The 24,227-nt window shown below is 41.8% G+C and overlaps 1 protein-coding gene across 1 annotated transcript in view; it reads right to left on the bottom strand.

The window, feature by feature from the left end:
• Ush2a (usherin) overlaps positions 1-24,227 on the bottom strand; it is a 673,376-nt gene that overhangs the window by 453,255 nt on the left and 195,894 nt on the right. The window contains exon 20 of the mRNA XM_021165303.2: positions 23,158-23,379. Within this exon, the coding sequence (XP_021020962.1) occupies positions 23,158-23,379 (222 nt within the window). The remainder of the gene's footprint in view (positions 1-23,157; positions 23,380-24,227) is intronic.

The following is a 24,227-nucleotide window of genomic DNA, read 5'->3' as shown; positions in this document are numbered from 1 at the left end:
CTTTTGGGATAGTATTGGAAATGTAATTGAGGAAAATATGTAATAAAAAATATTAAAAATTAAAAAAAAAGAAAGAGGAAAAAAAAAAAAGAATTCATTACCCAAAAGTTGGGCTGAGGCCCTTAAAAATTGTGAGGTTATAATGGACCTTTGAATCTCATCTTATGATTTGAGGTTATGAATTTTTCTTCCCTTCTATGAATATAGCAGGGGGAAAAGAAAGAGAAAAAGAAAAATAAGTATTCTTTATGTTTGTTTCTATGTTCGGGACTCTGTGGCTGAGGGCTACTCTCACCTTACAGAATGATTGCTCATATCCTGGTCGAGCATTGTGCTCGCAAACGTGCACAGTCTGCCTCCGGAGAAGAAACAAAGTCCTGAATTAGAACAGGTCTTGGTGTTGATGTTTGTTTGTCTCTCTCACACGCGCCCCTGGACAGATTCAGTTCAGTGAATTCAAAATCCATCAACCACATTCGTGATAACATGATCCTGCCGCTCAGTACGTTTCTGAGGTTCTGATTTGCATGAGCATCAATCTTTCCATCTCCTGCCTGCTCCTCCCGCCTCCTGGCCCCAGCTCCTCAACTGCATCTTTGTTCTGCCTTCACCTCAATCCTCAATTATTCTTCAGAGCATCCATGGGAATGATTTTCTTTTAGGGGGAAGCAAATTCTACATGAAAACATTGGTTTGAATAAACATAACACACACAATTAATTAGAATGTAATTAATGGATTTTATATAAAACTCAACACAAGCTTTCTTCAAGCAAGGGATGTTCCTTATGTGTACAGAATAAGACAGTAGAATAGTTCTAGTCCTTATCCCATATGTTCAGATACAATAGGACTCTCTTAATATCATATGTGGGGATGGATCATTTTATGCTAATTTTAAGGAACTTTTTTATTTTTTTATTTTAGTGAGTGAGTAAGTAGCTGGATTCCTGCTTCCTTTCTGTAACTCCTTGGAATAAGTTCCCTATAAAGAAAGAGGCTCTGTATAACTGGGCTGTCCTGTGTCATATATAAAGTCTGATACATACTACCTACTAGACAAATATTTCCAAATGAAGGTTAATGGCTTGGGAGGGATGACACATCTAGACTTTCTATAGCTGTGGACTGCATGTTGTAGTTTAGGTATCTGTATTAGGTATAGGTATAGGTATCTGTATTAGGTATCTGTAGTTTAGGTATCTGTATCACTCACAATCACAATAACTTCAGGAGGGAAGGACTTGGTTTACAGTTAAACAGAATGTGCTTTGTCATGACAGTAGCTTCTCAGACATCAGAGAGCTCAGACAAAAGGTCAGCAGGTGAGGGAAGCCACATGTGCCGTTGCAGGGTGGCACTGGCTACCGCTGGCCACCACGCATACATAGGCAGTAAAGTTTTTTATGCCAAGATGAGATTTTGAGAATTAACCAATCAGATGAGAGAGAAGTTAACCAATCAGATGAGAGAGAAGTTAACCAATTAGATGTAGACATGCAAATGAGGTGGTAAGCATAATCCATGCATAACCAATCCAGGTGTGAGACACGCCTCTCCTAGGTCTATATCAGCAGCACCAGTTCTGAGCTTGGGGTGTCTCTTCGCCTCTGCAATCAAGCTCTCCCAATAAACGTGTGCAGAAGGATCCTGTTGCAGCATCGTTCTTGCTGGCGAGCCAGGGCCTGCGCAAGAAGCAGGCAATTCTCCTCATGGCTTCCTCCTTCCCTCCAACCACCCTCTTTCTTTCACCTGCTTCCTACATATTAAATGAATCACAACCATCCAAAATAACATGATCAGACATATACCAAAGCGTTCAAACTCATAAGCTGAAGGGGACCATTTCCCATTCACAATCCTGTTCAAGCTCAGGCACCCGGTACTTCATTGTTATCAATAAACACTTGTCCGAGGATGACTGAAACTCCCACCCATGTTTGGAGCCATGAGTGCAGACATCATATGCTCTGGCAGTCCGAAGTCCTCTCTCCCAAAGCTGCAACTTGGTTTTCTATTTTGAGATCTGAAAGTAAATCTCCAGTTGTGGTGAGAACAGGAAAAGTCCAGAAACATGCTATAGCCACCCACTGACATAGCACCAAAGTGACATCTGTCAGACTGGTCTACTGTCTCCATCAGGGGCCTAAAGGGATACCAGACAGACTAGTTACTTTTGCACTTATGAGAAAAGTGACTGTCTCCAGTAGTCAGAAGAGCAGTGCTTGGGCAACAGCCACAGGGAGAGACACAGCATCTACCAGAGGACAGAGAGGCTAGGGGATCTGCAAAGCTGGGGCACTGAGCTGGTAATTCTGCTGCTGAAGGCACAGCCTGCTCCAAGTTTCTCCTGGGGCTGGATCTGCTTCCCTACCGGAGGCTCCATCAGCAACCACATATGTGATTCCCACATTGAGGAAATAGAATTGCTTCTGTTGGAGATTTACTTCTTGACAGTTTAAACTGTGTAAGTAACTTTAACAAAAATGGGGGCAAAGAACCCATTTACTCAAATTATAGTTTTCCTTTTCCACCAGCCCTTGGGATTTAGCAAGTCAATGCTTTTCTTCAATGTGTTGAAAAAAAAAAAACCTAAGATGTGAGTTTATTATGCTACTTCCTCAGCTCTAATTAAGATTATGACCATTGGAACCTGCAGTAGCATCTCAGAAGAAAACAAAATCAAACCAGTGAAGAATAGAGGAGTGAGATTCTCTCTTGACATTAGGTGTAGGGGGCCATTAAGCTATTCCACAGGCTCCCAGGAAGCCACCCTGCTGCATCCCTCCTATGAGAACACTGCTGGGGATCATGGGCTCCACAGGGGAGGTTGGCACCCTTCTGAGCATACCAGAAGTCAAGAGAGGCTGTCATTTCCAGCAAACTTCTCTATTCCCTTGTGTACCATGCAATGCGTGAGCCCTTGCATCCAGCCTGACTCCTGTATCACGTCAAAATCACTCCACAGGTTCCCAGCAGACAGCCAAATGGGTTTCTCTTTGTAATATTGAAATATTACATAACATCTTCTCTAGGGCAAAAGTTCTTTCTATGTGATGTATTGTAAAGGTTGTCTGAGTTCTCTACTAGGCTGTAGTTAGGGTCTATTATACTATCTTATGTGATTTTTTTCTGTACTTAAGAGCATAACACTCACACCAAAGGATGTCTAAGTCATTATCTGACAGCACTTAAAATGTCCTCCTCACAGCTCAGACACAGTATTTGTTAATCAACTTTCTATTACTGTGACAATCAGCCTGAAAGCTCAAGAACTATATGTCAGATGTTATCATGCAAAACTGTCAAGTCCTTCGGCAAGATGGCTTGATGCATGATCATTACTGGAGCTCCTATTAGGTCAATTGGCTCACCTCACAGTCAAGAAGTAAAGGACAGAGCCAGGCACTATCACAACCTTTGGGCATAGCCTTAACCCAGAAAAGAATTTTTGAATAAATAAACAGACTAGAAATAACCCAAGCTTTTCCACCACTCCATGTGAACAGACAGTTGAAGACTTGGTTTAGATCCTTGGAGTAAGACAAGGCTCTCTGTATCTATTTTCTCACTGAGTTTCTCACTGTAACTACAGAGTAATCCAGAAGATATGATTTTGAGTTTTTGATTTTTTTAATGAAATTTATAAAGATGACACAGAAATGACACCACTGGTGGGCTTGATGAGAAGGGGGGTCTCACCACATCACACCCACTGCAGAAACTCTGGGAATTTTCTATGAAAACCAGTTCAGGAATTGTTACATTTCCTCCATAATTGTCTATAGCCACAGACAACTAATGGCTATCAACACAACAGATATACTTCCACGGCTGGTTCTTGTTCCTTTCTATAAACAAAAATCACCCATTGGTTGCTAGCATATAGATCAGCTGATGTTTATCTCAGGTAATTAAGGGTGAAGGGCACACATGGGATATATTTGGCATGTCAAAGCCAGAGGAGTTAAGAGAGAAAACAAGAACCCCTACCAACTAGCACCTGACTAACAACTAACAGACAAGTGCAATGAAATCAGATCACAGCCAAACCAACGGTTAGGTGTGGAGGTCAGCTGGCAGTTGGTAATTTGATGAGCTGTGTTCTAAGCTGTCTCGTCTTGTCCTGAGACACTCACTCCAGGTCTGTCCTACTCAGAACAAAATGAACAAAGAGATAAGTAGAAGAAAAAAAGAGAAGAGAGGGAAGGCCTCAGCACTGAGCTCTCTGAAATCCTACATGTTTCTTGGAGGTAACACAATTAACCTTGAGACCTTAAGATGCACCCTTGTAAGAGCATCAGAAATGTTTTAGTGTTTTATGAAAACATGCATTCCTTTCATTGAAAGCCCCAAGTTCAGACCTGAGCTGTTTGAGATTCCTATTCAGCCGCAGGACAATGCTTATGCTGACAATCACACAACGTTTAACTATGAAATTTACCTACTTTTATCAAGCGTGTAACCCATGTTGACCCGGCAGGCTTCAGCCTCCTTGCATCTTGCAGCATCTTTGCTGAATAACGAGAGCCAGCAGCCCCTCTCTTCCACACGGCACCTCTTTATGAGGTAGGAACAGGCATCAAGCATTGCTCTGTGTTTTCTCCTCAAGATTGAGTGGACGAGGGTCGCTCAGCCTTTTCTTCCAGGCCCCATTTTCAAGGCCCTTCATCATTTTTTGTTACTCTCTTTTGATGCCTCTGCCCCATCTGTCTAGGCTTTAATAGTGTAACTTCCCAAATGGATCACAGTACTCCTATCGAGAGCTCAGATTGCCAAGTAGAGCCTAACAATCACCTTGTTTATCTTCTTCCTGACAATTCTGCTAATAAAACACAGGGTAGCACTCACCTTTTTTCTCCCTTTTGCTAAATGGCATCACACTACTGACTTTTTCTCAGATGTTAACTGGGATAAAGGATAGCTGCCGGAGACAGGAAGAAGTACAATTACCTTACTAACTCCTCCCAGTTGCAGCACCTTTGGAAGAATTTTAAAAAACTCTAGGTGAAAAAAAAGTGGCCAGAATACTATAGCTACAAATGGGGTTGTTTCAAAATTCCCTTATTATAGCAGAGAGCTATATGATATGGGTTGAAGAGATGGCTCAGTGGGCTCAGCCCTTGCCACCCCAGTGTGAGACCTGACATTGAATCCTCAGAACTGGAATGCAAGAGTGCGTTTGTCATCCCAATGCTCTTAAGACGAAAGGAAGAGACAGAAGAGTTTCTACAAGCCCAAAGTCCAGCAGGAAGCCATGAGAACCTACCTCAAACCACACAGAAGGGCAAACCAATGCAGTGTTGTCTTCTGACTTCTGTGTGTGAGCTGCGGCACATACACCTACCATACACACATAGTCCATACACACACACACACACACACACACACACATGTGCACTCAGGTACACAAACATACACACATGCACACACACACATATAAAATGGTACACACATGCACACAACTAAGCTCATACATGCACATGTGTGTGCATGCATACATGCATGCATATACATGTGTGTACACTCATGTGTATGTGCACACACATGTACTCACACACACATACAGTCCAAATGTGCGTGCACGCATACATACACACACACAGACACTCAAGCACAGGGATGCACACATTCATACATGTAAGTACATACATGCAAATGTGTTCACACATATATGCATGAACATACATGTGTGCACACACACATATATAGTACACATGCACACACACACAGCCCTCACACACATGCACATACACGCATAGTCCACATATACACACGCATACACATGTACATATGTGAGCAGATAAACATGCTTACACATATTTGTGCGATATGTAATATATATATTCCTCAGCTTCTGAGTGAGATGCGGAGAAGGGAGCATAAATCAAGGCTTCTACAAAATTAGCCTGTTACAAGAAAGTAGGTAGAGAAAAAGTGAGGCTTGCTAAGTTTGTTTATGTGACAACCCCTCATTTAACCTGAAAGTTTCTGGAAATGACACCAGAAAACTAGAAACATGAACCATAAAACTAACGGTTAACTAACTTAAAAATAAATTATTATTCATAATGTCAGAGATGGCCTTATGGAATTTAGCTGGACCATCAAACTCGCTTAATATTTGATCTTTCAGGGCCAAATCTGAGATTTGAGAGGATTTGGCAAGGTGGATGACAATAACACAAGAAGCCTGGAACTTCTGTTGTCCTGCTGAGCAGGGGGATAAGAAGGGAAGCAAGAAAAGAAAAAGGAAGTCAACCTGGTATCTATCTAGGTCATTAAAGCACAAGCCAGGAACCAAAGAGCTACATCAGGACTTCCCTTGGGTGAAATCGTGCAGCTTCGGAGCTGCCATGAAAAGGACAGTAAGTGAATTTGGCACCATGGCATCTGCGGAGCGCCGTGCACTCTGTCTTCCAGGGCAGGTAAGAACGTGTTGGCTTACACAGTGGTAGGGGGTCAAGCACAGCAGTCACAGAGCAGGAAACCTTCACTCTAGTTGGGTGAGAAATGCCCCACAGCTGATTGAGGGATGAACAAATGACATGTCTGCATTGCATGTATAATCTTGACACTTGGGAACAGCTTCTGTGTGATACATAGGAACACATGAACCAAAACCCATTGTAGAAGCTTGAGAGATTTTCTCAGTGGTTAAGGACATGGGCTGCTCTTACAGAAGGCCCTACTTCAGTTCCCAGCATCTATATCAGGTGGCTCATAACTGTCTAAAACTCTAATTCTATGAGGCCTGAGGCTCTCTTCTGGCCTTCAAGGTAACTTGCATGCATGTGGTCTACATAGAGACAAGCAGGTACACATACATATACAATAACAGTAATAAAAATGTGAAAAATATCATTTCTACATAAGAATATCATTGTTTAAAAAAACTTGGGTTGAAAAATAAACTCCCCAAACTATGATCATTCCATAATTACACACTTTTTTTACAATTAATTTTATTCAAGAATTTGGAGGAGGACCTAAAATGACAGATTACATAGGCTTTAGAAATAGCTCTGTCAGATACTGAAGCATAGAGAGAGAGGATGAAGGTGTTTCTCATTTTTACCTACCTGCCTGTTGGGCCACAATGTATATTGGCAACAATGATCTAAGCCATTAGTATTTTCTAGACTTGGCTACATGGCTGGAGATTCCTTTTCTTACCATTTCTGGCCTGCTAGGGTCTTTCCCTGGTTCTCAGTAATTTAGGTTACTCCCACGGATTTGTTCCCTTTCCTATGCAAGTGGCTTCTCTTTGAGATGAAAATCTCTGCTTATATTTCCTGGTCGATCTATCTAAAGAAGGGAAAATGCAACCATCAGCTACAGGGATAATGGTATTCTGGGGCAGAAGAGCAGGAGCCCAGCTCAGCTCTGGCAAGTTCTTCCCATGCCACAGTCAGTGTGAGGAAGGCAGAGACAAACCCTTGGGATTCCAGTCTCACTTTCCACCTCACCAAGGCAGAGTCCCTTCCATTGCTAAGCATTTCAGACTCACTGGTCTTTCTGCCACTTCTCCATGTCAGTGCTGGGACCACACATCTGTGCCTCTACATGTAGCTTTTTGTGTGGGTTCTGGGGATTGAACTCTGCCATCAGGTGTGAGTAGCTGGTGCTTAGCCACTTTCCTGGCCCTTGTTCCTTCCACATTACTCTTCAGTCATGTCCAAATCTACTCTAAGATTTAAAAACTGCCTCTGCTGGTTGTTGGTTTGGGTTGGAGATGAAAAGTAGCAGGACATTGTAATGGCTGAAAGAGGTCGGCCCTTCGGCTGAGGAGACGGTGCGGCCATGAAGAACACGCACTTTCAGAGGGCAAAAGCCTGCCTCCCAGTTTTCATGTCAGGCACCTCATAATTGCCTGCACCTCTAACTCCCAGGGATCCGACACCATCTTCTAGCCTCTTTGGGTACTGTATACATGTATACACAGGCACATATACATACACATAAAAACAAATAAGCAGATGTAAATAATTTTTAAAGCAGTCAACTGGTCATAGACTCTACTCATAGGGTCTGTGTGAGCATAGTTCGAGCCTATTCAAGACCAGCTACACATCAGGCAGCAGAATAGCCAGTGGCAAGAGACAAGGAAGCCAACAGCTAAACAACAAGTAATGGGAGATAACTTGCATTGGAACAACTCGAGGTGCCACGCCCTTCCCGAAGATACACAGATTTAAGAGTTTTTGCAATTTGTTTATATCCATCTTCCTAAAGGCATTGCCATACAGAGAGCCGCATAACAGAGATAATGTTGCATGTTACATAGAAGAAAAAAAGGAACTGGAAAAAGGAGATGCTGCAGGTTTTAATGAGGCATTAACAGCTCTGGAAATTAGAGTCCTAATTTGCAGGAATTTGTGAAGTAATCACGGAGAGCACACAGCAGTGGAGGCTGCTGCTGCCGCCCACCTCTGTGCCACACACTTTACCCCAGTGTCAAGTTCATTCAGCGACCCTTAACTATATTTCTCTAATTTTTTTTTTGTGATGACCAAATCTGTAAGTATTCAGAAAGAAACAGTTTTCGACAAACTCTTCTTCTCACACTTAAAGTGAATAACATAGCACGCTGATAACAATTACGTGAGCTATGGGAAACACATTAGAGAGATGCCGGGGTCACCAAGGCCAGAACGGGTTGCCTGTGTGTCCAAGTGCACACATCCTGCTTGGACAAAATTCTTTCTTAGGAGAAATACCTGAGGATTCACAAACTGTGGTCATTTTTTTTATTATAAAATATGGACCTGGCTATGAATGATATCAAAAGGAAAACTATTCTGTAGAGGAAAAAGTGATCTCATGTAGTGGTATGGCACATGACAGGAACTGGAGTGATGGCTAGTAGTGGGGAGCTCTGGAGTCCAGTCATGAGATTGGTGAGTAGGTTCTAGCATGTGTGAAATGAAACAGTCAATCCGCACTGCCCTCTAAGCCCTACTCTGCAGGGGAGGTGAGGACAGGATGACGGGCTCAATCAGCTCCTAGCACAGCCAAGAAAACACAAGTTCCTCATCAGGGGAGACATGATGCTTCAAAGAAAAAAGTGAAAAACCATAGAGACACCCAATGCCTTGCACTTACAGGTAGACTCATTCACATACACACATGCACACACACACACAAACACACACATACCAATCACCATAAGCAGAAGCGATGTCAGCCTCGCCTAACGAAAGCCATTTTTCTTACCTTTGTAACTTACTAGATATTGATTTGCTTAGGTGAAGTTTGGAAGGCTGAACTTTGTTTACCAATTTTATTGGGGTATAGTGTGTGTGAAATATAATGCACGGACTCAAAGGATTTAATTTAGTCTGTCCTAGGGGACTGGTAGACCCACAATATTATTACCTCCATCAGCACAGAACATTTGCTTCAGCCTCAGGCTGCTCCTCGGTGTCACCTAAATAGCCCTGCCCTTTGAAGCTTGTGTGAGTACAATTAGCAGGGAGTCCTCGTTGGCTTTCTTTCCTCTGCACAGGAATTTAGAGTTACCCACATTGCTCTCATCCGTCCAGCCCTTTGAATTGCCTGGTACTGCACTGTGTGACTGAACCCCCTTTGTGAACTAACCATGGCTGGCTGGCTGGTTCCCAGGTAGAATGAAGTGTTAAAATATCGCACACATGTTTTTGTGGAGGTAAATTCTTTCATTTTCTTAAACAAACACTTTTGAGAGGTACAACTGGGTCACTGGTAGAGGTAAGTTTTCTTGGTAGATCTGGTAATAGATCTATTATTCATTTAATGGTTTTTCTTTCAGTTTTTCAATAAAGCTCATTTCATTTTTAATCAAAATCAGTAGACTTCTTCCTCCTCCTCCTCTTCTTCCTCCTCCTTTGTATCATTATTATTATCTTTAACACACACAAATACACACACACATACATACATACACACACACACACACACACACACACACACACACACGCACATATTTATTCACTTAAGGGACAAACAAAACCAATCTTGCCTGTACACTGCTGTGCGATGAGCATCTCTTCTCTGTCTTCTTTGACTATTTCCTCTCTTTTTCCAGATCCCTTCTTTGTCCCTCGTCAATCACTGTCTCCAGACTGCCAACATTCTCCCACTTAGTGACTGGTACCCAAACAGTCTCATTCCTCTGCATGACTGTGAGATTCTCCTTGTGAGCCACAGACCTGGAGGTAGTGCCTGCAGGATCTAACTTCTCCAAGAGGACAAGTTGGTGCTCTGTGACTCATGCCTGGATGTCCCACTGCTCCCATTCACCATCCGAACATCTGCTTGCATGGTGTTTGTAGATTTAAGTTTTTTTTTTTGACATTAATATAATTATGTAAGTTTTCTTCAAGGTGAATCTTACATAAACAATTTACACTTTTTATTTAAAAAAACTCACAATTTTGTCTTCTCTTTTTCTCTTTCTTTCTTTTACACTGTGTGTGTGCACGAACATGGCAGTGTGTGTGCTTGTGAGTGAGTGTGTGTGTATGTGTATGCATATGCTTTTGGTGTGTGTGTGTGTGTGTGTGTGTGTGTGTGTGTGTGCCAGCACACATGTACATGCTGGGAACTAAACACAAGATCTTCCTTATGATGGGTATAAACTCGACGCTAAGTGGACATAAGCTTATTTGAATGCATAGTCCTTCCGTGATTTAGGATATAACTAAATTGATTACCATACTGTTCCCAAAGAGGACATGGTGACCCTATCCTGTTCCCTAAGAGGACATGGTCACCCTAATGACATTTATTCTATATGGTAGAGATATTTTATGTGTTCACCATTTGGAAAATAATCAATAATCTTCAAGAAAGCATTTACAAGAAACACTTCCCATCATTATAGGTCAATGAGTGACAAACAGGTTGAAAATTGACACAGCAAGGGGAGTCATGTATTAGTGCTTAGGAGCAATGGAGACGAAGTCGGAGTTATGATTACAAGAGTATCTAGATCGAAACAGAGCCGGTATATAGATAACTGAGACACAGGGCATGTACGCCTCCAGGAAAGAAGGAAAACTGAATCCATAACATTAGACAGCTGCAGAATGTGCTAACCATCCCCCAGGTGTGGGCTGTCAATCCTGTGGGTGGACCCCTGCATTGACACTTGTTGATAATCCATGGTCCACATGGAGAAATAGATTAAGAACGGGAGAGCAGACTTAAGTGATCTGCTCGTCATGAGGGAAGACAGTATTACCCTTGGGGAGCCTGAGACAGAGGTCTGAACTGTTACTCCTGTCACCACTACCTTCTGCACCAGACTGTGAGAGTCAATACCCCCCAATGCCCTTGAAGTAGTTTCAATCAGCACGACACCACGGATCCACCCATAGCATTGATCATTATTGTTTATAAACCACTTTCAAGATTAAACATGCATTTTATTGTTCTGTATATGTTTATTACAACTGTCATCTCAAACCTATTGCAATAAGACTTAATGATTTGTAAGGGTAAAGGTGTCAACTACTCATTAACCTTAGAATGTAATAAGCCGAGATTCTAACCTAAGAGTTGGGTGACAGTCTGCTTTCTAGCAGTAGACTGATTAACAATGGTGGAGCGGACAACAACCTCTAATCTAACAACATGTTCACAGCAGCCACTCACCACTGCTTAGGTCTCATTAGAAACCTCGCTTTGTCTTAGCACTACCCAGTTTTAACATACCTACTTCTACATGGAAAGCCCAGAATAACCAAGCAAATTGAATTATCACTCGACACAATCAGTGCATTCCATTCAGTAATATGGCCTTTAGAATATATAATGTATTCTAATGAATAATAAATTTCATTCTTAAGTAATCCTTATAGCTAAGCAGCCCATCTTATAGATTATTTCTTTGCTATCTCTCAGTCAATTCTTTAATCAATGAGCATTTTTTTCAGACATTTGGTGTATCATTTTTACACTGTAAGAAAGAGTGTTGAAACTCTCAGAGGACAGTCATAATTTCAGTCTATGAAAAACAGCAAAATGCCCCATTTCAATAGAGTGTAGTAAGGGATAAGGGAGAGAAAAATTTTAATTTCTGTAGAAGTACATAAAAGATATTAGTAACCTGGACTTGGTGTGGGAGAAAGGTGAGGGCTGTTGGGAAAATCTTTACAAGGACACTGAAGCTACACTTTGATCACGAGTAGCAATTAGCTAGAGAAGAAGATGGAGATGTGTGACTTTAATTGTTTTCAAACCTTAATTTTAATGATGGTTCTTAAATGTTTTAACCTCCTTTCTAGCCCACCACCCATCAGAGGTAGAAAAGGAAGGATTCATGGGAAGTAGACTTGTTTAGAAGGGTTCTTTGGAGCAACTTCTGTCTGTCTGTGTTGTCTGGAAATTGGCAGTTTAGTTTACAGGTTAGCAGGAATTGGCAGCTCAATCCAATCACAAACACTTCATGGATTCACCAGCAACCTAATTCAGTAGAGTCAGGCTAGGTACAGTAGTGTGTCACCAGCAGAGCCTCAGCCTCAGCTTGAGTCAGCAGGAGGAACCAGGAGGGACACTAGGAGAAGTTCTCAGCTATGCCTTTCTCAAAAAAGTGAAGACCAGCGAAGTCATAAGACCCACAAGTGTTGCACAGCTAGCTGAATCAGCAATCCAACCTCTGCTCCATCACTCCATAGAGTCCTATTTATACCTTCCAAACATCATGTGTCTTCCATATGATTTGCCTCAGCACAGATCCCTCCTCAGCATCAATCAGCCTGAGTCCTCAGAGTTGCAACAAATGCAGCTCACTGTGCAATGTAAGGCGAACCAAGACATGTCTGTTGTTAGCAAAGAATCCTTTACCATGTGTCCTTTCACACGTTTGTATTAGTAGAACATCCTCTCTCCTATGTCTTCTTCAGCAAAACGTTCCTTCACAAATCTGCCTCGGTCTTTCACACCCGTGCCCACTTTAACCAAACATTCCTCCACGTATTTGCCCCAGCAAAAAACCATCCAACCAACTTTCCAAATAAACTTTAAGTTTCCACTTCAGAGATGAGCGTTTGAGCATTAAGTGATGGGTGACAGGTAAGAACAGCAGTATGCCCCTACACCTGAGCATCTCAGAGAATGAAATACATTTAGATCAAGCGGCTAAATCTAATGATGACAAGAGAGCTGGATGGGGAAGCAAGAGAAGAGGCTGATGGGTAAGAGGCAAGAGCTTATGTAGAACTGGGGACATTTTAAGAGTTAAGAGACAATAGAAGAAGAATGGTGATCAGTTGGTGAATGGCCTACATGTGAAAGAGACTTCCCAGGGAGGCACAAATCAGTCGGTTCTGGGCTTCTGCTAAAGACAAGAATTCTAAGACTTTGATAAGAAGAGTAGCCAGAGCAGGACGAAGCACTTGAAGATGAAGAATCTTCATAGAGCCCTACTCAGGAAGGAACCAGTACAGAAGGAAACAAAGAACATATACTGAGGACAAAGCAGCTCTTGTTTTCAATTTCCTGACAGTATTGAACCAGGGGTCTGTAAGGGGAGGTTCTGATGTTAAAAGTCCTGTTCCCCAATTGGTTCTTGATGTATCAGTAAAGAAGGCTGGGAGTCAATTGATGAGTGGAAGGTACAGGTGGGATTTTAGGGTCTCAAGAGGAAAAGGCAGACGCAAGGAAGAAGAGCTTTGGTTCCTTGCTTTGGAGGAAGAAGAGCACAGCAATCATGTGAGGTCTTGGGGAGGGGGAACTTGGACCTGTGGCCTCCACTACAGGCCAGTGGCCAAGGATGTTTGGCAGGGGCTAAGTGGGACTAGCCACTGAAGTTTAGGGTAAGTGGAGGGATGGAGATAATAAATTGGTAAGGGCCTGGTTTTGCAGTCAGGAGATAGTGACACCCAGCAAATATGCCAAGAAGGCAAACTATAAAGGAGCAGCTGGATGGTGTCTTTTATTCCCGATTTCAAGGGTTGTGGGTGGGAGCTGGTAGTATCACTTCTTGGAGCTGAAGGCAGGTAAACAAAAGGGAAGCTGGGAGGGGCTAGGCATGTGGCCAATCTGGCCAAAGGCCTTAGCTTTTAAAACTACACACTACAGGGGTCATTAAGCCATTCACATGGTCTTCCCAGGGAATCTCTTATTACCTCCCTGTGAAAACAAATAAGTGGGACCAGCTGCAAGGGCAACTGGGTGGATGTCAGTGTGTCTGTGCAGGGTTTCCATCTCCATCTCTGGAGTCTGCGATGCTTCTTATTTGAAGCTGCACTCCACACCAAAGGCCTGAGAGGAGACTATTCCTCAGTCAACAGTATGGGAATAACTGAGCGTCCCTTCTTGAGTCCACTAACCAAAGCTCCAGGGCCACATTTGCAGCCCCTTTAATAGACATGACTTACATATTGTCTGAATATTATTTAAAACTTTCCCACTCGAATAGAACTATTAGCACATGGTCTCAGCACTCGCATAGAACTGCTAGCATGATGTCTCCGGAGACATCTCCCAAGGACACTCGAATCATCTTGAAAATGTCGAGCTGATGATATGATTCAGACTCTGTTCTAAATAATGAGAAAGATACTTTACCCTATCATGGATATCTAATATCAAAGTGAGTATGATGCCTTAGGTATTTCCAATTAATTATTTGAAAAACATATGTAAAACATGTAACATAGGTAAAATAAAAAGCCAGGCTTCTAGGACTATAGCAAGCTTTATACTTCATTTCTGTTGCAAGTCCCTCTCTATATTTATTCATATGGGATGAAAATAGGAAACTATTAACCTGTGTTATATGAATACAAAATGCTATTAGGATATGCCAATGTTTAAGAGCAGTGAAGTATTTGGGAAGACACCAGAATGACGACCACTGTTAGCATTTCTTCTAGGCCCTGCCCAACAGTTACCTAGCAATAGCCAGGTACAAGCTTGGCTTGATATAAAAGGCTGCTTGGCCTCTCTTTCCTTCTCTCTGGCTTCTCTCTCTGGTATCTCTCTCTCTCCCTCCCTCCCTGTGCTCTCGCACCCCCATCCTCCTCTCTCCATGTGTTCCCAGCCTTTTCTTCCCTTCTCATCTCCCTGCTTTCTTTCTGTCCCTCTCTGTCTCCTTTCTTTTCCCACACTCCCTTCTCACTACAATTCTCATGTTCCCAAATAAACTTCACTTTATACTAGAGCCATCTTAAGGCTGGTAACTCAGGGCTGGGGGGGGGGAATGCATCAACATAGGCCCACTAAGGTACCCCTCCTGCTGCATCATGCCACCGCATTACCAAACATCAATGACTCATCATTAGAAAAGACACTAGACAGTTTAAACACAGATATCTGAGCATGTATTTATGAGTGTGACATGAACATCCGTGACATTTGTACAGTTATATCAAGAAACAATGTTTAAGAGCATTATATCAAGCTTGATATATAATAGCATATATATCAAGAAACAACATATCTGTTTCCTGATGAGGGAGATGCAACAGGCAGATTCTGCAAGTTGATTTGTAGAGTTTGCAGTGAACCAAGAGCTCAGTTCAGTGAAAATATTACTTCTTCCTGACAGGATATCTATTTATGTGTGTATTATTGTGTGTATATATATATATTATCTATGCTAGTATATTATATTATATATTCTAATATATATTTGTGTGTATGTATATATGCATATATATTGCACATACACATATATACATATATATATGTATATATATATATATATATATATATATATATAAAATGTACTGATACCTAAACTCAGGACCTTGCTCTTGCTAGGCACTATAACTAAATTTGAAATAAAACCCCAACTTTTAAAATCATTATTTCAAACAAAAGACAATATGATAAATAGAATCCACTGAATGAATGGCTTTGAGATGGAAGACTTAAACCTGGTTTTTCACAAATCAGCTTTTATGAGGAGTTTGCTGAGCTTCGGAAATGGTCTTCCCTCGTCTTATCATGCGATGGATGTGATGCACAAAGCATTTCCTAAGCACCACTTTCAAGCCCTTTCCTATAGCTAGCAAACGTGACCAATGATGACGTTTGCTCCTGAGATGCCCAGTTACTACGGCACAGTCTGACTTCTGCTCTTCTGAGATGAGCACATGGACCTGCCCCTCACAGGCTGGATAGGCGAGCTCACCGAGATGCACATATGTTCTCTGAAGCTGTCACTCAGCATTTGGCTAACATCAGCACATTCTTGAGGCCCCAAGGCCACCACTCCTTGGCTCTCCTGCTGCATGCTCTTCCTTCTCCTGTTCTGTTGCACATCTTGTTTATCCATCAGTAGTCCCACAGGTTTGTTTCCCAGCAAAGAGTGTCAATATCAAATATCAAAGGTTAAGCAAAATTTGCAACTGAAATCTATCATGTAAGAACTTAGGTTGTTTTTATTCTTTTTTATTTCCTGGCACCTTCTGGCCAAATTACTTGTTTCTACTACGAGGAAAACAGATAGGACATGGAGGGCATTGAAGGTCAGAATTACTGTGCTTTTTCCTAATTAGTCTATCTGAAGAAGGTCGCCCAGCTTATGCCTACACACTGCTTACAATCAGATTAGTTTTAATGAAGTACTTAAATGCACCAATCACAAAAAATCATAATACAGCATAAAAACAATACAGTAGAAGACATGAAATGCATGCCCTTAAGGGTGTGGTGTGTTTCTATCTCTGTGCTTGCTAATTCCTTCTATTTTGTGTCCTGAAGCATCTTTACTTAGGCAACTTCAGGAAGGTAAGTACATGGGACCAACATGAATGACAATCATTTAGTATCTTTGAGCACTGTGAGGAACGGAGAGGGGGGCAGCTGCAGGATACTCAGCACCAATGATCACGCTTCTCCCGAAGAAAAATAAGATGGAATTACCCACAGACACATGTGTGTACACACCTCCCTGATGGCTGCTACAAAGATCTCCCCAGAGGCAGGTACAGCTTCCTGGGCAGGGTCAGAAGTGAAGAGAGTTTAGAAGGCTGGAGTGACTGGCGTTCAGATACTACAGCAGTCAAACCTTCCCTCAAGTGATCATGGACTTGATTTAGGTAGAAGTGGCAGGGAGAGAGAGGGTAGATCACCTTTGCGAGGCCAGTCTAGCTGATTTCAGGTTTTTACCTTCACACGGAAAGAACAAAATTCTTTGTGTAAATTAGATAGCTTCACTCTGCATTCCTGGAGAGGGGAGAAACATTGAACATGAACATGGTTCTCTTCTATGCCCAGCAGGTGAAGACATCCCACTGGAGTTGGACAACGGGAAGGAGGCTGGTCCGGATAGAGAAAGTTTGGTTGGCTGCATGCATGCAGGGGGTGTTGCTTCAAAGTACCTGTATGGTTGCCTTATTTGATCATCATAAAATAGATTTGAATTTGCTACTTTATATATATATATATATATATATATATATATACCCTTTATCTACTTCAAGAACAAAACATTCATTCTATGATCATGCTCTTGCTCTCTCCTATCACAGCTTTCAGAGGAGTAGATTAAATTTAAAGAGTAAATTCCTATGAATCTTAAGTTATAAACACCATATTCCATGAGAGAATCAAAACACAATACTTAAAATTCCTGAGACTTGGCCTGGTGAGATCTCTTGGTGGTTGTGAGTGTTTACTGTTCTCACAGAGACAGCAGTTTGGTTCCCAGCACCTATATAGTAGCTTACAGTCACGTGTTACTCCCCAGCTAGGAGTTCTCATGCTCTCTTCTGACCACTGGTTTCTGCACACACATGGCATATGTATATTAACACTCAAACACACACAGGTACACATGAAATAAATATTAAATTAAACAAATTTATAAAGAAAATATTTGCCTGAGTTTTAAACGATCTGATTCTTTGGTAATGACCCAAATTTGAATTTAAGAGAACTACATAAATACTCTATGGTCACAGAATTGGATTTTGAAGAACTTAGAATATTAACATCTGATACAGACCTCAATTTCATTGATGTGGAATGTATGACCTTATTCTCAGTAGTCTCCCCAGTATTAAATCCACTTAGCTTTTATAAGATCCACTAGACTCATATGATCTTCAAGATTCATTAGATCCATTTAGCTTTCATATTCACAAAGACACAAAGCTAACATCAGTAGGAAAATCAAAAATCATATTTTAGTATAGAAATTTTCATATAATTTATCCCAGATATAACACATAGCCAAACATATCTTATATCAACGGGAATGAATGAATGAATTCATAGGGCATTCATTGACCTTTGTTCAATCTTACTGAAAATTCTTACTCAGAAAATCTGCCACTTGTAGCAGGCACCTGAATAGTATGAATGGTGTGGCAGCTTGTGGCTGGTGTTTAAAGAGAGCTGAGTAGCATGTGTGAAGGCACAGTGCACAGTATATTAGTGGGACTATCCCTCCTCTCCTACCTACATGTAATCAGTACAGTGCAGTTGTGTCAGATGTAAAGAAAACAGTCACAGAAAAGAGTAGGTTTGTCCAAATGAGCTTAGCTAATAAATAAGGCAGCAAAGATATATAGTAAGTGTTTTTACTCTGCTCCCAACATCCTCACTTTGACACGAGAAGCTAATTCACGGTCACGAGTTCATACCGTGATATAAAGGACTGATACTATAATAGATTCAACCAAAGGATTAAAGCCTGGAAATATCCTGTGTATCAGAAGACAAAAAAATAAAAGCATGCCTTAAAGAACAAAGCTTAATCAGGTTCATTATTTTGCTTGAAGGTAGAATTCATAATCCTGATCTTAATAATTTGCAATATTAAACAGCATTTGGAACATATATCCGGGTGCTTTGTTTTCATGTTGTTGGATATAAATTTGAAGGAGAATATGTACAGGGGATTCACATTTTCTTCATTGTGGTGAGAGTTTATATTGAGAATTAAAGACGATGCTCCTGAGCCCGGAGTGTATCATGAGCATGCTTACACAGCCATCACAATTGGGGCAGGGGAGACCATCCCCCCCCCCATATAAGCCCATAGTGGCACACATGAACAGATATCTGCCTTATGGTCAAACTTCATTGCTCTCCGTGTTTTGGGAAATATTTCAGTGAGCATTTCAGATTTGATGGAAATAGCTAAAAATAAGGACTACCTTGGTTTGTCTTGAAGTTAAGAGTGTGTAATGAAGAGGTCATATTAGGGGTCACCGAGGCCTGCTCTGTAGATTGGGCATGTAACATGAGCACTACAAAATCTATAGACAAGTTTGAGCTGGGCTTCCTGCCCCACCCAGCAGTCTAGCTCCTTGTAGCTCCATGGAACTAATCTCCAAGCACCTCATACCTTCAGATGTCCTTGGAAACATGAGAGATAAATAAACAAGAAGAAAATCTTCTGGAGTTTAGTTCATAAGCAATAACATAACTAAACCATGAACCCAAACTCGTGACAGTGTTAGCTCCTCCTCAGAATCATTACTGTATCTTATTTCTCATCGCCTAACTTTGGAGGAATAGTCTTCAGAAATCCTCCTTTCTACCAAGCCCTGGCCCTTGGTTCAGAATCAGTTCAGTGTCTGATTCAAACGTGGCTTCAGTAGTACCGGGACCTGGGACAATCGCATGGGTGGCTCCATCTCCTCATGCCTTATGATGGCGGAGCACTTGTGTGTGGCACAGGCAGGACTAAAAGACCAGAGTAATGCTGACTACACTTAGCGCTCTCCAAATGTTTAAAGAAAGCTGGGAAGTTGGTTTTTAAGGGCTAAGGAAATGGCTTGGGTCAAGACAGTGTTTGCCTAAGGTATAAGCACAAGGATTTAAGTTTGAAACATAAAGGTCATAAGTTAAAAAGGAGAAAGAGCTAGGCAGGGTGGCACACACTTGTAGGCCCAGTGCCTGGGAGGTAGAGACAGGTTGGTCTGTGGGAATGCCCTAAGTAAGTAATCTGGTCTATTTGGTAAGTTCAAGTCTGTGATAGACCCTGTCTGAAAAGGAAAATGGATGGTACTCAATGAATGACACCCCTGGTCATCCTCTGACATATTCACCATGTACAAGACACACACACACACACACACACACACACAGAGAGAGACATACAGACAGACGGACAGGCACACATAGTTACACACACACACATGCACATGCATGCACACACAAGCAAGCATGCATTTACTCCTGCATTGCAAACCTCTCCACACACAAATGTAGTTTTGGAAACCTGTTCTAACTTGCTAACTGGCTAAATGCATAAATGTAGATAAACGACCCATCTCAATAAAATAATAATATCATTTAACCAAACCTGGCAGTTACACCAAAGGATCAAGCCAATTATGCAGGTGGATAAGAATTAAAAGGTGGGCTGTAGAGACAGCTAAGTAGTTAAAAGCGTGTGCTGCTCTAACAGAGGACTGTGGTTCAATTCCCAGTACCCAAATGGAGGTGGGGACCACAACTGTCTATAATTCCAGATCTAGGAAATCTGACTCCATTCTCACCTGTGGGCACTAGCATGCACACACAAGTGCACATACTCACACTCAGGCACACACATGCACATGGCATTAAAAAAATCTATTCTTTCTTTCTCTTAGTCTCTGTCTCTCTGTCTCTGTCTGTCTCTGTCTCTCTGTCTTTCTCTTTCTGTCTTTCTCTTTGTCTCTATCTCTTTGTCTCTGTCTCTCTCTCATGTGTTAATAAAGTCTTAAGTAACATCAAACTACTGGTTCACCATGAAAGCCAGCCATGTCCCTTCCTTTTCTCAGGAAAACCACCCGTACTCTGGGGAGCTGATCCTGGCAGGCTAAGATGTGCATCCCAAGCCTACTCTCTGTGCAGCTGCAGGCTGTGCAGCAGACAGGAGGCTCTTGCTCAGTGAGGCCAGTGTTTATGGCTTAAGATTCTTAAAGTGGAATTTGGAAATGTTCCCAGATGCTGCATCTGCCCCTGGCCCTTGCACCGTGGAGGATGAGGCCAGTGAGGGAGACAGCAAGGATGACTAAATTTATTAGGAATGGACAGGCTACTCTATCTTTCAGCACAGCAACAGTAGGCGATCCCATCAAAAACCTGTCTGTTGGCTGGCCTGCAAATCCAATCTGACATACTTACAGCAGCCAGACCCAGCTGAACAGAGGCAGCGCGCCGTTTCCTGAAAGAAATTCATCCCAAGCCAAATGTTCAGCCAGGGACACAGCTTCTATTTCCATCTGAGAGAGAGTCCACCAGCTGAGAGTTCCTTGTACAACCTACTTTGACTTTCTTCTGTAGTTTCTTAATTATATATAAAAAAATTTAAGCAGAAGTTCAGGAACTTGGATTTAATTTTTAATTATGATGATTTTGATGTGTGGGGAAAATAGTTAAGCGCACTATTAATCTCAATATATCTCAGCTAACGGGTAATCATGATTTACGACAAACGCGCATCAGCAAACAGTCTCACCCACAGGCCAACTGTTTACTCCTTTAGGTAAAAATCACAGCAGTGATATTTGCTTTCCCAGGTCAAATTCCATCTCCTTGTAAGGCAGGAATTTACATTTCATATTTATAAAATATGGTACTTAAACAGATTTTCTTACATATTAAATATCTGAGTTTATATAATAATATAAAGCTTAAACTTTGTGTTTTTACTTTATCGTGTGTGTGTGTGTGTGTGTATGTGTGCTGTTTCATGTGTCATAAGTCATTGGTCTCCTTTGAGAAAGGGTGTCTATGTTGCTCACACCTACACAGGCCAGGCTAGCTGGCCCGAAGTTTCCTGATGTTCTGCTGTCTCCATCTCCCACCATGACACAGGAACCATGTATTAGCACCCCTGGCTTTAATTTGCATTCTAGGGATCTGAACCCAAGTCCTCACACTTACATCGGAAATGTGTTGTTCACAGAGCCATCTCTTCCACCACCTTGTATTTTTTTTTTAAAACAGAAATGTGAAGTCTGGATATAAATCTTTATATTTTATGGAGTATACTGGAATAGAACTTTCAAGAAGTATAATCCACAGAAACCAATGGACTTCTAGACTGGTCTGGAAATAGTACAGCCAGAAGCCCAAGGCCTGGGAGGTAAGGCCATGCAAGTAGAAGGTCTGATCAGCTCTGATTTCTAATGTTTTGCAGACTTACTATGGCAGTTTGGATGGTGTTGGCCTCCATATGGTCTTAGAGTTACAAGCTCAGTTCCTAGCTGATGAGCTGACAGGCAAGGGTTCAGAGTGGGACTTTGTTGGGGGAGGTGTGTTTCTAGTGAGGGGTTAGTGTTGAGGTATCAAAAACCCAGGTTAGGCCTAGTCTCTCTCTCTCTCTCTCTCTCTCTCTCTCTCTCTCTCTCTCTCTCTCCCTCCCTTCCTTCCTACAGTCTGAGGATCAGGATGTAGCCACTTCCCTCTGCACCATATCTGCCTGTGTACCACCATGCTTTCTGCCATGATGAAGATGGACTCTGGAATCTTAAGCAAACCCTCAATCAAATGTTTTCTTTTCTAAGAGTGGTCTTGATCATGGTGTCTTCTCAGTAATAGAACAGTGATTAAGAACTTCCTCTTTACATGTGGATTATTTGCATTGATTTCCATGTCTCCAAACGCTGCCTTAACCATTCACATCAGTTTTGAAGTACTTTCAAACATTGTGCCTGACACCAGGAACCTTCTTGGCTTTGCCACGGTGCCTGCCTGGAGAACTTGGGTTCCCCAAGACTAGTTTCCTCCAATGCTTCTTCCCACAGAATAGGAGATATTAACAGTTGTTGTGGACTCAACTCTAAAGGTGGAAATAAAACAGCCCTCAGATACCTGATGTATTCGCCTACCTAGTAAGGGTGAATTTGTTTCTTCTGAGCCTTTTTCCAAGCTTTGGTGACCACATGCGTCCTCAGTAGGCATGAGGCATTTCTCCAACCTCTTCACAAACAGGATGTAACATACTCTAGTACATAATAACAGAGGCTGCCCGAGGATACACTTTGATCCAATGAGGCTGGCTTTCCCCTCTTTCCTTTCCTCCCTTGCCTCCTATCTGCTCCCCAAACAATCCTAAAGGGATGATGTGTTGACACAATCAGGCTACCGTTATAAAAAGGCTGACTTCATATTTCTATAAATAGCCACCATAAAAAATTCATTGTAAAGAGATATCAAAATAATAGACAACACCTTGGGGCGTAGCACTTCTCAAATAAAAGTGTCAAATACACTTACCTATAAAATCTGCGTGAGCTGTTCTGGGAAACCTGCTGTAACCGTGTCCCACGAAGCGCGTTCCCTTTGTCACAGCAGCTGTGGCAGCTGGGAGGGAAGACTTCTTCCTTTCTAGATGGTACAAAGGAGGTGGCCCGTTGACTCCTGCAGGAGGAAGCCACCTGATATGGACTGTAGTACTGTTGACTCCTGTCACCATGGGAGGCTGGAGCTGAGCAGGAGCTGAAGGGCACAGAAGGACACTGAATGGCATAGGCAGAAATACCCTTGTTGCACATCACACTTAAAGTCACTTAGGTGTCTTTAGGTGATAATAGGTGTCTCATAGGTCTATGGAAAATTGGAAGCAGAGTTAGTCTTGAAGATTACTAAACAGAATTTAAACGACTAACAAATTTCTAACTCAAAACAGTTTTTTTCTTAGAAATAATTTTATATATATATATATATATATATATATATATATATATATAGAGAGAGAGAGAGAGAGAGAGATTATAGCCACTATAGGTACCCTATTTCCTTGTTTATATATCTGTTGACTTCAATGGTTCCTTGCCTGACTCTCTTTATAGATATCTCTGGATGAATGGAAGCTGACTTATTTAGAAACTGCTGAGCCTCCTTGAACTGTGGCCAGCCTACGACTAGCACTGCTAACTAAGACAGAGCCTCTTATCCTGACCTGTACTGACCTGGTACTGACCAGGTGGCAGAAATAAGGAACATGGGCAAGGGGAAATTAGAGAGAGGAGTGCCCTTCCAGGAGCAAGATGTGGGTGACTTGCCCCAAGTATATCCCCCAAACAAATTGCTAACATAGGACTAATAACTTTAGGTTGCTCAATGTTTATTTTGTTGTATTATTTTTATTTTTACCATACTTAGAATTTAATTTAGAGTCTCACATGTTAGGCAAACACTATACCTCCCAGCTGCATGCTCAGTTTGTAGTTTATGTTTTCATGCATTTGAAATGATACCAGTATATACTTTCTGCCTGGGTTGCAGTGAAGACCATCTTTGTATCCTTATTCTCCCCTCTCCTCCCTCTCCCTCTCCCTCTCCTC

Source organism: Mus caroli, chromosome 1 (assembly GCF_900094665.2).
Source record: "Mus caroli chromosome 1, CAROLI_EIJ_v1.1, whole genome shotgun sequence".
Classification (NCBI taxonomy): domain Eukaryota; kingdom Metazoa; phylum Chordata; class Mammalia; order Rodentia; family Muridae; genus Mus; species Mus caroli.
This window is presented reverse-complemented; position numbering and strand designations above follow the sequence as displayed.